The 13,205-nt window shown below is 42.3% G+C and overlaps 1 protein-coding gene across 5 annotated transcripts in view; it reads left to right on the top strand.

Annotated features, from left to right (window-relative positions):
• The first annotated feature begins 2,742 nt into the window (after positions 1–2,742).
• Positions 2,743–13,205, top strand: part of SNPH (syntaphilin) — a 38,236-nt gene continuing 27,773 nt past the window's right edge. For 3 of the 5 annotated variants that reach the window (XM_070748749.1, XM_070748748.1, XM_070748744.1), the window contains exon 1: positions 8,671–8,700. In XM_070748749.1, coding sequence (XP_070604850.1) covers positions 8,688–8,700 — 13 coding nt within the window. In that variant the 5' untranslated portion in view covers positions 8,671–8,687. Of the gene's footprint in view, positions 2,766–2,942; positions 3,017–3,224; positions 3,398–8,670; positions 8,701–13,205 lie in introns of those variants that run through there. The other 2 variants (XM_070748747.1, XM_070748745.1) reach the window with 2 other exon arrangements.

Genomic DNA, 13,205 nt, shown 5'->3' with positions numbered 1-13,205 from the left:
TCATTAAACCAGACATACCCAATTCTTGAAACCGTTCTTCATTATGATCCCACTATATAGAGTGCTGGTGAGACCACATTTGGAATACTGTGTTCAGTTCTGGAGACCTCACCTACAAAAGATATTGACAAAATTGAACGGGTCCAAAGACGGGCTACAAGAATGGTGGAAGGTCTTAAGCATAAAACGTATCAGGAAAGACTTAATGAACTCAATCTGTATAGTCTGGAGGACAGAAGGAAAAGGGGGGACAGGATCGAAACATTTAAATATGTTAAAGGGTTAAATAAGGTCCAGGAGGGAAGTGTTTTTAATAGGAAAGTGAACACAAGAACAAGGGGACACAATCTGAAGTTAGTTGGGGGAAAGATCAAAAGCAACATGAGAAAATATTATTTTACTGAAAGAGTAGTAGATCCTTGGAACAAACTTCCAGCAGACATGGTAGATAAATCCACAGTAACTGAATTTAAACATGCCTGGGATAAACATATATCCATCCTAAGATAAAATACAAAAAGAGTACAAGGGCAGACTAGATGGATCATGAGGCCTTTTTCTGCCATCAATCTTCTATGTTTCTATGTTTTTTTTTAAATTAAATGTATAAGGCAACCAACTCTGTGCCAGCTCTGGCAATTTATAAATTTGAATAAAGAAATAAACTTTGTTTTCCCATTTGCAGGGTCTCCTGTGTGATCCAGTACTACAAAGTTAAGATCTCCAAGTGTTGCTCCTTCTTTACATGGAATTGTTGACCAATATATATAGTTCTCAACTTACAACCACAATTGAACCTAAAATTCCTATTGCTAAGCCAAACAGTTGTTAAGTGAGTTTTGCTCTATTTTTTGATATTTCCTGCCACGGTTGTTAAGTGAATCACTTCAGTCGTTAAAATGGATGTTGACTAATCTGACCCCGGGATATTGCAAGGGTCATAAATACATTCCATTGCCACGTATTTGAATTTTGGTCATGGGGATGTTACAACAGTCGTGAAGAATGTTCGTAAGTCAATTTTTTCAGTGCCTTTGAAAAGTCATCACCGAATGGTTGTAAGTCGAGAGCTGCCTGTTTTTGAAGAAGTGCTGATATTCTGAACATTTCAAGACCCAACTAGGCAACATCATCAGTGCTGGAAGTGAATGGAGTTTGTGTGTTGGAGGTGGAGAAGGGCTGTGACTCCTTAATGGTTTCTTGCATTTGGTTGATTTTTTTGCAGATGTTTCATGACCCAACTAGGTAAACTACATCAGTAGGGATTTACAGAATGGAGGTTTGCAGAATGGAGAAGGAGGAGGACTGTGAGGTTCTTGGTGCTCTTTGGGACACGGTTTCTGTAATATCACGGTTTGTTTTATTATAAATTACGTTTTAACAGGGTTTCCCATTCTCATTCAAGTCCTATATTTTACTATAATTTACTAAATTCCATCTATCGAAATAGATCTATACTAGTCTCCCTTCCTTTTCATTATTAGCAAAAATATGTTTATCTTTCTATCTATATCTACCTACCTACTTACCTACCTACCTATCTCTATGATCTATCTGTCTCTAAGATAGATAGATGATAGACAGAAAGACAGAAAAATAGACAGAGATGATAGATAGATAGATAGATAGATAGATAGATAGATAGATAGATAGATAGATAGATAGATAGATAGATAATCCATCCACCTAGCTGCTTCTCTATTTCTTTATAGTTCTCTCTTTATCATCTGTAAGCCAACTTTAAAAATAGGATATAAATTTAATTAATAAATAAATTTAATATGATGGGACTATTTATCATGGAAAAGCAAATAAGGTTTTAATAAATGAATGCTTCATTTGAATGTAAATTTAGACAGTGAGAAGGGTGGCATATAAATTTAATTGACAAATAAAATAATACATCTTTAGATATACATATTAATCAGAGTTATCACATTCACCCAGCTTATATATTTCTAATAGTAATACGCATTTATATCAAGTTATAATCTTTCATTATTTCATGTTGTTTAAACATACATAATGCTACTTCTGTTCACTTTCTAAACCTTTTTCATCATTATACTTATCTTATAAAAATGTGTATACTGATATTTCCCTTTCTCTTATTTCTGTCTTTATACTTTTATTCATGACCATTATATTAAAAGAGACTCCCTATATATCAGAATACTATTCTTCATTATTTCATTGTTCAATAGTTAAATATGCAATTCTAATACCAATCACAAATATTATACCAAATCCATTCAAACATCTATGCAAATTATTATTATTATTATTATTATTATTATTATTACTAAACATATATGCTGCCCAACTCTCAGTAACTCTGATAATAAAACATTTTTTTAAAAAAAGGAAAATAGATTGCAATGGAATTTTATTTATTTATTTATTCATTTGTCCAATACACAAATACATAGGAAGAAAAATAAACAAGTGATAATATAAAAGAGGGTGAAAGCGAACTTAGAGGAGAGGATATATGAAAGGAAGAGAATATATCAGATATTGCAATGAAACGATTCCATTCCTGAAGGGTAGAAAAACCACTTTTATATTTTGCTAGTGGCTTGAATACTGTTGCGACTTTATCCACAGAGCTGCAGAAATGAAGGGGGTTTTTGCAAACACAGAGAGAGAGACAGAGAGAGAGAGAGAGAGAGAGAGATGCAAAACACTTTCACCCTCGCTGGGCTGCTCCCTGCAAGGGTGAGGACGGAAGTGAGCAGCGGGACCCATTTAAAGGTATAGCAGAGGTGAGAAATCCAATTCAGTTGCGATCCCTATAGAGCCGGCTTTGCGGACTGCGGTCTCTTTAAGAAGGAGTCACGGAGCCAAAGTACGCAGCTGCCTGGGCAAAACCACCCTCCTTCTCCTCTTCCTCCTCCTCCTCCTCTCCCCCACCCTTCTGGGCTCTAGACAGCGAGAAGACCTCCTCTTGCTGCCTCTCCTCCGAGGCCCCCCCCCCCTCTAAAACTCAGCACCATGGAAGAGGACAGCAGAGGAGGTTAGGATGTCATAACGTTGGTCCTTTGGTTAAGGATGCTCTTTGGTGATGGGGGAAGAAGGGGGGGCAGTGGAGGATGCACCTGAAGGACTGAGAGGGTGGGAACCAGGAAGAGCATCCTTCGTCCCTCCATCAGCTGCATCCGTTTCTCTCTCTCCCTCTCTCATCCCCACCTTTTCTCTTGTCTTCCTCGGCTGTCTGTCGACAGGCTGTTGACCCAACTGGCAAGCATCCGGCCGCCTCCTACGAGCACTGCAGCGGGGTTGCACGCTACTCCCACTCTCTCTTCCTCCGTCTCCCCGGCTTTTTAAGAGGTCCCCAACCTAAGATCTGTTTTGGGATATCATCCCTGCCACCTATTCTCTAGCTGGCTTCTCTCAGGTGAGTAACACCGTCGTCATCGCTGCCGCCACCACCAGTCCTGAGGGGAAGGGGTTAAAATTGCCCGGGTGGGAGAAGTTGGGACTTGGGCAAGTGTGCAAAGGGCAGGGTTTGATCGACAGAGAGGGGTGGGCATTCGGCTGTCAGGCATCACAGCCCACTAGGGCGTTAGCATGACTCACCTCTTCCGCTGGCCTTTTGCAGGAAAAAAACCCATAAAGGTGATCCATGAAAGGCAGAAACATTTCCTGCTTGCAAAAATCCCCCCACCCAGAAAAAAATATAGATTTTTGCAAACAGGAAAACTGGTTCTGGTGGGTGTGGACATTTTTCAGGGTCATGCACAGATGTCTGGATCAAGAAAATGAATTTTTAAACCTTTCCCTGGCTAGAAAGGCAGATGGATGACTGAGAACTCTTCATTGTCCTTCCCTAGAACATCCGGAGATATCTTGGTTTGGCTTACAGAGCTCTTAAACAGACCATAATGCAGGGCCGAAGCAGGGTTTCAAACAAGTCAGAGCTTCTCCTAAAACATTGCTGAAAAATACATTTTGAGGTCATTGCTGCAGGCTCTTAAAATGTGGACGAACCACCGAAATTTGTCCTTCTGGCCTTATTCTCTCTTTCTTCATTCAAGGTCATTAGTAGATGTTCTCCTCTCTTTAGAATAACCTTGATTAGTTCTGGTTTAAAGGGGTGCGAAATAGATTTATTGAAAAAGCGATGCCTTTGGTGTGGCATTTTAAAGAATTTTTTTTCCTCCAATCTTCCCCCTGTCTTGGACACCCCAAAAATCTTTCAGTCTTAGGCCTGACTTTTGCATCAAGTTATCTGCAGTTTCCCAGGCTTCCTTCAGGCATAGGATGGCAAAATAGCCTTCTGTCTCTCCAGAACTGTGATTTATAATAGTGGGTTTATTTTCTTTCTTTAATTTTGTCTTTTGTCACACTCTTAAGCCCTGTTCCCCGTTGAGCAGGACCTCCTTGAATGCAAAGGTGGCATTTTGTCTTCTGTAAACAACCAGGTCCTTCATGGTATGACTTGTGAGTCATCAGTAGGCCCTTAGCATCCCTGAAGAGGTTACTATAGATTCTTTCAAATGTAATTAACATCGTGGACACCTTGTTATGTATTTTCTTCCCACACTCTTGTCACAGGATGCAAGCTTGGCGTTTTTCTGGTGACAGTTGTACCATAAGTGGTCACATGAGAATAACACAATAACAGAGTTGGTCTTCTAGTCCAGCCCCTGTTGAAGCAGAAGAACCTTACAGAATTATAAAATAACAGAGTTGGAAGGGACCTTGGAGGTCTTCTAGTCCAGCCCCCTGTTGAAGCAGGAGAACCTTACAGAATTATAAAATAACAGAGTTGGAAGGGACCTTGGAGGTCTTCTAGTCCAGCCCCCTGTTCAAGCAAGAGAACCTTATAGAATTACAAAATAACAGAATTGGAAGGGACCTTAGAGGTCTTCTAGTCCAACCCCCTGCTCAAGCAGGAGCTCATTACAGAATTACAGAGTTGGGAGGGAGGGAGAAAGGAGGAAAATAGGAAGGAAGGAAATTAGGAAGGGAGGGTGCTTCTAAATGCAACATTATTTGTTGGTCCTTGGTGCTCTCTAACTTTGGTTGTTTCATTGCAAGCATTTCATGACCCAACTGCGTAACATCCTCAGTGCTAGAAGAGAGCAGAGGTTAACCTCTATTTATATACAAGTGGTTTGCCCTAGCAGTGTTTTTGGAGGGATATTTTTTCCCTAGTTCCTTCATTGGAATACTGTTTCCTCCTTGATTATTTGTCTGGTGTTAATCCATGCTTCTCTGGGTTTCTCTTTCTGTGGAGTCCTTGGTAACTCTCTGAACTTGGCTGTTTCCTTGCAGACTTGCAGTTACTGTTAGTGATATTCCCTAGTTGGGTCATTAAACGTCTGCAAGGAAATCACCAAGCTTAGAGATTCCCACAGTTCAATCCTGAGCTACAAATATTCTCTTCTGTTGGTAGAGCTCTACTTGCATTGTGAGTCACACAAGCACATTTTTGCTACAAAGCCCCTTGCATAAGACCAAGACTGGATTACTGTGGTGCAGTGGGGATCATCAAATCATCCTGTTGGGGCTTGTGAAAATTGTCACAAATGATTCGGATGGTTCAAAAATCAAAATGCAACATTGCAGTTTCATTTAGAAACTTAGAAACATAGAAACATAGAAGTCTGGCGGCAGAAAAAGACCTCATGGTCCATCTCGTCTGCCCTTATACTATTTTCTGTATTTTATCTTAGGATGGATATATGTTTATCCCAGGCATGTTTACATTCAGTTACTGTGGATTTATCTACCACGTCTGCTGGAAGTTTGTTCCAAGGATCTACTACTCTTTCAGTAAAATAATATTGTCTCATGTTGCTTTTGATCTTTCCCCCAACTAACTTCAGATTGTGTCCCCTTGTTCTTGTGTTCACTTTCCTATTAAAAACACTTCCCTCCTGGACCTTATTTAACCCTTTAATATATTTAAATGTTTCGATCATGTCCCCCCTTTTCCTTCTGTCCTCCAGACTATACAGATTGAGTTCATGAAGTCTTTCCTGATACGTTTTATGCTTCAGACCTTCCACCATTCTTGTAGCCCATCTTTGGACCCGTTCAATTTTGTCAATATCTTTTTGTAGGTGAGGTCTCCAGAACTGAACACAGTATTCCAAATGTGGTCTCACCAGCACTCTATATAGCGGGATCATAATCTCCCTCTTCCAACAAGCAGGAAGAGGGAGATTATGATCCCGCTATATAGAATGCTGGTGAGACCACATTTGGAATACTGTGTTCAGTTCTGGAAACTTCCCAATAGGGAAGTTTGAAAATGGGGCTGAGTAGCACAGGACTCCCTGGCAGCCCCAGTCAAGAATTCAATTACCTGATTAAATTTTCTGCCTATCAAAGTTCTTCTCCACCGACTAAGCTAACATTGTTTTAGTTCACATTCATTGTTTTGTTCTCTTGGGTTTTTTGACCTGGATGAGCCACAAACTTTGAACTGGTTCTTTCTTTAGTTGATTGTCAATGCATTTTGCTGGACTTGACAACTCATCTGGAAAGCAACTCTGTAGCTGGGACTGAAATGTCGGATCTGTCTGTTACTTTGTCCTCCAGGATCAAACCTTCTTCTTAAATTTTGCGTAATCGAGGCCCCATAAATCTCTCAATAATAAATAAATGGTACCCAAGCAAAGAATTTAACATGGTGGCTTGTGGATTTGCTGCTTTTAAAAATGGAAATTGGTCAAGAGGAGGAAGGAAAGAAGGAGGGAGGGAGGGAGGAAGGAAGGAAGGAGAGAAGTAAAGGGGAGAAAGGAAGGGAGGGAGTGGAGAGGGGAAAGAAGGGGAGAGGAAGGGGGAAGGAAGGATGAACAAGGAAATGAAGGAAGGAAGGAAAGAAGGGGAAGCAAGGAAAAGGAAGGACAGGATGGAGGAAGGGAAGGAGGGGTGAGAAGAAAGGAAGGAAAGGAGAGCAAGGAAAGGGAAGGAAGGAAAGAAAAGAAAGAAGGAGGGAGGGAGAGAGGAAGGGAGGAAGGGGGAGTGAGGAAAAGGATGGAAAGAAGGGAAGGAAGGCTACAGAGAGGGGCAGCATACAAATCTAATAAATAGTAGTAGTAGTAGTAGTAATAATAATAATAATAATAATAATAATAATAATAATAATAATAGAGAAACTGATAGGGAGAAGCCCAGTAGGAGAACCACACACTGCTGCTTGAGTTGGTCCAAATCACACAAACCAGGGTGGGTACTGCCCGGATGGGGGGGAACGCAGTGGGTTAGCAAAAATGGAGCTCCACCCCAGAGCACCCAATTCACACTGAAAGATGTTGAAAGAAAATGCAAAAGCCACGCCCACAGTGTGGTAGCAAAACGTTTGGTAGCCCTTCACTGACACAAACTAATTGTGACACACAACCAGTGGCAGCTGCATGAAGACGGAGAAAGACAGGTGTATCCCTCCCCTGGAAAAATGCTTAGTAGCCCAGGCAATGCATGTGCTGAGTTAAGCTAACCTGTGCAGACCAAAAAATTAAAGTTACTTAGTAGAGGAAGCAGAACATGGGGGTGCACACAGGATGTGACGCAGTAGTGGGTTCTAAATCCTGTTGCTACCTCTTCACACACATGCTGCTTCTGTGCATGCAATGAAGCGTCCCGGGCGGGTGGGCAGAGCCTCCCACTACTGCTACTACCAGTTCGCAGGACCCGACCAAACTGGGAGCAACCTAGAGTCACCTTGAAGTCTAAGAGTCACCTTGAGAAGGGCGGCATAGAAAATGAAAAAGAAAGAAAGAAAGAGAGGGGGAGAGAGAAAGAAAGAAAGAAAGAGAGGGGGAGAGGAGGATAGAAAGAAAGAGAGGGGGAGAGAGAGAGAGAAAGAAAGAAAGAGAAGGAGAGAGGGGGAGAGAAAGAAAGAAAGAGAGGGAGAGAGAGAGAAAGAAAGAAAAGAAAGAAAGAAAGAAAGAAAGAAAGAAAGAGAGGGGGAGAGAGAAAGAGAAAGAAAGAAAGAGAAGGAGAGAGGGAGAGAGAAAGAGAGGGGGAGAGAGAAAGAAAGAAAGAGGGGGAGAGAGAGAGAGAGAGAAAGAAAGAAAGAGAAGGAGAGAGGGGGAGAGAAAGAAAGAAAGAGAGGGGGAGAAAGAAAGAAAGAAAGAGAGAGGGAGAGAGAAAGAGAAAGAAAGAAAGAAAGAGAAGGAGAGAGGGGGAGAGAAAGAAAGAGAGGGGGAGAGAGAGAGAAAGAAAGAAAGAGAAGGAGAGAGGGGGAGAGGGGGAGAGAAAGAAAGAAAGAGAGGGGGAGAGAGAGAGAGAAAGAAAGAAAGAGAGGGGGAGAGAGAAAGAGAAAGAAAGAAAGAAAGAGAGGGGGAGAGAGAAAGAGAAAGAAAGAAAGAGAGGGGGAGAGAGAGAGAGAAAGAAAGAAAGAGGGAGAGAGAAAGAAAGAAAGAGAGGGGGAGAGAGAAAGAAAGAAAGAAAGAGAGGGGGAGAGAGAGAGAGAGAAAGAAAGAAAGAAAGAGATAACCAGGCCAAAGACCAGGCCAACCAAGCATGCCAGTTCTCCTGGCACCCCAGACACAGCGCAGTAGCTCAAAGAACACGAATCTCTCAACAGTCAGGTGGGCTGGCACCTTAGAAGAATAGTTTAAAAATTAGTGATTGCTTTTTAAACAGGTTTTGAAAGTTTGGTAGTGGTTACTGCATTTTATGTTATTTTTGTAGATGTGAGAAGAGGGGTATCCCACTGTTGGTTCTTGATGCTCTCTGGAGGTAGGTCTTTTCGTGCAGACCTTTCATGATCCAACTAGACCACATCATTAAAATTTGAGGAAAATTTTAACTGTTGTAAGTCAAGGACCAGTGATGAAATTTAAAAATTTTCCCTACCGCTTCTGTGGGCGTGGCTTGGTGGGCGTGGCTTGGTGGTCATGTGACTCAGTAGGCATGGCTTGGTGAGCACAAAAGTCAACTTTCCCACTTCACACACAAAGAACACAAAAGCCACACAACTGACTTGCATACAATGCAAAAGCAGCTGACTTCACACAAAACAGCCCCTGCAACAAGTTTAAGTTTATTGGATTTATATGTCACCCCTCTCCGAAGACTCGGGCAGCTCACAACATATGAAAGAGACAATAAACTCAAACTCAACCCAGACAAGAAGGAGTGGCTGTGGGTTTTGCCTCCCAAGGACAATTCCATCTGTCCGTCCATTACCCTGGGGGGAGAATCATTGACCCCCTCGGAGACGGTCCGCAACTTGGGCATCCTCCTCAATCCACAGCTCACATTAGAGAAACACCTTTCAGCTGTGGCGAGGGGGGCATTCGCCCAGGTTCGCCTGGTGCACCACTTGCAGCCGTATTTGGACCGGGAGTCACTGCTCACAGTCACTCATGTCCTCATCACCTCGAGGCTCGACTACTGTAATGCTCTCTACATGGGGCTACCTTTGAAAAATGTTCGGAAACTTCAGATCTTGCAGAATGCAGCTGAGAGAGCAATCATGGGCTTCCCCAAAAATGCCCATGTTACACCAACACTCCGCAGTCTGCATTGGTTGCCGATCAGTTTCTGGTCACAATTCAAAGTGTTGGTTATGGCCTATAAAGCCCTTCATGGCACCGGACCAGATTATCTCCAGGACCGCCTTCTGCTGCACGAATCCCAGCGACCCGTTAGATCCCACAGAGTTGGCCTTCTCTGGGTCCCGTCAACCAAACAATGTCGCTTGGCGGCACCCAGGGCAAGAGCCTTCTCTGTGGCTGCCCCGGCCCTCTGGAACCAACTCCCCCCAGAGATTAGAATTGCCTCCACCCTTCTTGCCTTTCGTAAGCTGCTTAAAACCCACCTCTGCCGCCAGGCATGGGGGAATTGAGATACCCTTTCCCCCTAGGCCTTTAAAATTTTATGCATGGTATGTCTGTATGTATGATTGGTTTTTATATAATGGGTTTTTAACTGTTTTGTATTGGATTATTGTTATATACTGTTTTATTACTGTTGTTAGCCGCCCCAAGTCTGCGGAGAGGGGCGGCATACAAATCCAATAAATAAATAAATAAATAAATATCAAAATCCAAATAATTAAAATTCTAGTTACAACTAAAAATTAAGAACCAATTAAAATACATACATAACCATTCAATCATCAAACTCACTATACATTAATCGCCCAGGGGAAGAATCTAGTAGCTCCAAGCTTGGTGACATAGGTGATTCTTCAGACTCTTTCGAAAGGCAAAGAGGAACTTCGCAGAGCTGTAGTGAGCTCAAAAACAAACTATCATACTTTGCACAAAAATAACACAGAAGCTACACAACTGACTAACACACAACTTACACACAATGCAAAATCACACAAAATGACCCCTGCAACAGCAGGCAGGAACCTCACAGAGCCAGAAAGAGCTCAAAAGCCAACTTTCACATTTCACACAAAAATAACACAAAAGCTACCCAATTGGTTCCTACCCATCTGACTTGCACACAATGCAGAAGCAGCTGGACTTCACACAGAACGGCCTCTGCAACAAAGCAGGACGCTCACAGGGTCACAGCTAATAGGTAAGGTTTTTTTTAAAAAAATGGTTTTTTAAAGTTTTTAAAAGGTTCATCAGCTGTGACAATCAGCTGTTTTGCTATCTATTTATTTTTTATTTTATTTATTTATTGTTAGAGTTGAAAGGGACCATGTAGGTCACCAAGTCCAACCCCCTGCCTGAGCAGGCATCCTAAAGCACCCCAGCCAAATGGCAGTCCAATCTCCTCTTGAAAGTGTCCAGAGTTGGGGAGTTCACAACCTCCACAGGCAGGTTGTTCCACTGGTTGATCGCTCGCTCTGACCATCAGGAAGTTCTTCCTTACTTCTAGGTTGAATCTCTCCTTGGTCAGCTTCCAGCCGTTGTTCCTCGTCCGGCCCTCTGGTGCTCTGGAGAATAGAGTGGCCCCCTCCTCTCTGTGGCAACCCCTCATATACCTGTATACAGCTATCATGTCCGCTCTGGCCCTCCTTTTCTCCAAATTGAACAGCCGTCACTCAACAGAGGGGGAGGGAAACGACGTCATCTAACTCCAGTCTACAACATGGTCCTTTCAACAAGAAGGCTCCTCACCTATTTGCACTACTCAGGTGATCCTGGGGGCACAGATAAACCTCCAAGTGGCCTCAACATGTCGGACGGAAATGACCAGCTGTCTGCAAGGAATATAAATCCTTCCCTTCCCCACCATTCAGCCGGAACTGAAGAAGCCCCTTGTAGGAGAAGTAAAACGTCTTCGAAGAAAAACCAGAAAGTCCCGTTGCCTCTTGAAAAAACACCTTTGTAAATTGGATTCGGCAAAGAGCAAATTGTTTTAAGAAAAGGTGTGTTGCCCTGAGTGTTCTCATTCATTTATTTATTTGGACTTATACGCCACCCCTCTCCAAGGACTCAGGGCAGCTTACAACATATAAAAGTACAAAATACAGAATTAATTCAAATACAAGTCCAATATTAATAATTTAAAACCCAATTAATAATCTTAAAAAAACCATTAAAACCATACACTTCGTATCCTTTTCCAGATTTTTAGTTTCTAAAAGGCCATTCCATTCCATGCGAGCCCAGCTGGTGACGTTCTACGTCACGTCATCTCTGTTTTATGGATTTGAAAAGCTTCTGGAAATTATCGTTGAGATTTCCCAAAGATATAGAAGCTGCCTGGGTTGGAGGGCAAAAGTAACCAAGTTGATCTTGATTCGTGCTGAATTGTGGGTTGTTTTTCCAGCACATCAGTGAAATGTTTGCCGAACTCTTAAATCATTACATCTGAGATTTGGGACCTTGGAACTTCTGCTGTCCTTCACAAAGGGTTTGAGATAACATCAGGATCTATCATGTCAGAGCTGCCTGTCAGTCTTTCTAGAACAAACAAATTCAAAATGATTTAGGATGTTCTGCCATGGGCAGGAAGTCAGACTAGAAGACATTTAAGGTCCCTTTTAATTCTGTTATTCTATTCTGTTCTGTTCTGTTTCTTTTTATCATCGACTAAACAATGTCGTTTGGCGGGACCCAGGGGAAGAGCCTTCTCTGTGGCAGCCCCGGCCCTCTGGAATCAACTCCCCCGGAGATTCAAATTGCCCCCACTCTCTTGAAGACCTATCTATGTCGCCAGGCATGGGGGACTAACTATTTCTTCCCCCACCACCATCTTTTTTCTGACTGTAATATATGAGAATGGTGTGATTGTGCAGTAACGATTGTTTTTAATATTTATGGGTTTTAAATTTAGCTTTTTATCTAATATTGAATTTGTATTCTGTATATTGTATTATTGTTGTTGTGAGCCGCCCCGAGTCTTCGGAGAGGGGAGGCATACAAATCTAATAAATCTAAATCTAAATCTATTTCTGTTCTGTTCTATTTCTGTTCTGTTCTGTTCTATTCTATTTCTATTTCTTTCTATTCTGTTCTGTTCTTATTTCTATTTCCTTCTATTCTATTCTGTTCTTATTTCTATTTCTTTCTATTCTCGTTCTGTTCTATTCCGTTCTATTCTATTCTTTATCCCTGGACTTTGCACAAAACTGCCCACTTCAGATGTGTTTCTATCCATGGGTAGGAAATCTTGCAATGAGTCGTTGTTGCTTCTTTTGGTTGTTTGACACTTGACCTAGCTTCCTATCAGAGAGACATCAAATATAAACATCGCCTGTCAAATTTACAATGCAAAAGGGATTGCAAACATCACAAATATATGTGATCCTGGGCTTATGCACTAAGGTATCCTGGATTCAACTCTCTTGCTTTGAGATGTCCTGGTTTTGGTCTGGCCTAGATTAATCAGGCTCTAGGCTGGTGATGTTGGGCCAATCTCTAGGAGACAATGAGTTCTAGTCCCACCTTAGACATAAAAGCTGATTGGGTGACTTTGGGCCAATCACCAGAAGGCGGCGAGTTCTAGTCCTGTCTTGTGCCTGAAAGCTGGCTGGGTGACTTTAAGCCAATCACCAGGAGACAATGAGTTCTAGTACTGTTTTTGGCAAAGAAGGTGTTGTGGTTAGCTCTGGCTCAGCTCCTGCCCCAAGGACTGTGGATGTGGGGGAGACATCCACATGCTGCAGGCCTGTTTTGCCTCCCCTGGTGGAATCTGCTGATGAAGGCTCCTCTGACTAAGAAGACATGAGTGACAGGGAGGAGGAGAGTGGGGCAGACAGCTCAGAAGGAGATCAATTATCTAGCTCCTCCTTGGATTCAGAACAAGAGTTAATGATACAGCCACGCATG

This window comes from Erythrolamprus reginae, chromosome 3 (genome assembly GCF_031021105.1).
Source record: "Erythrolamprus reginae isolate rEryReg1 chromosome 3, rEryReg1.hap1, whole genome shotgun sequence".
Lineage (NCBI taxonomy): Eukaryota > Metazoa > Chordata > Lepidosauria > Squamata > Dipsadidae > Erythrolamprus > Erythrolamprus reginae.
Note: the sequence above shows the minus strand (reverse complement) of the source record. Positions and strands in the feature narration are given on the sequence as shown.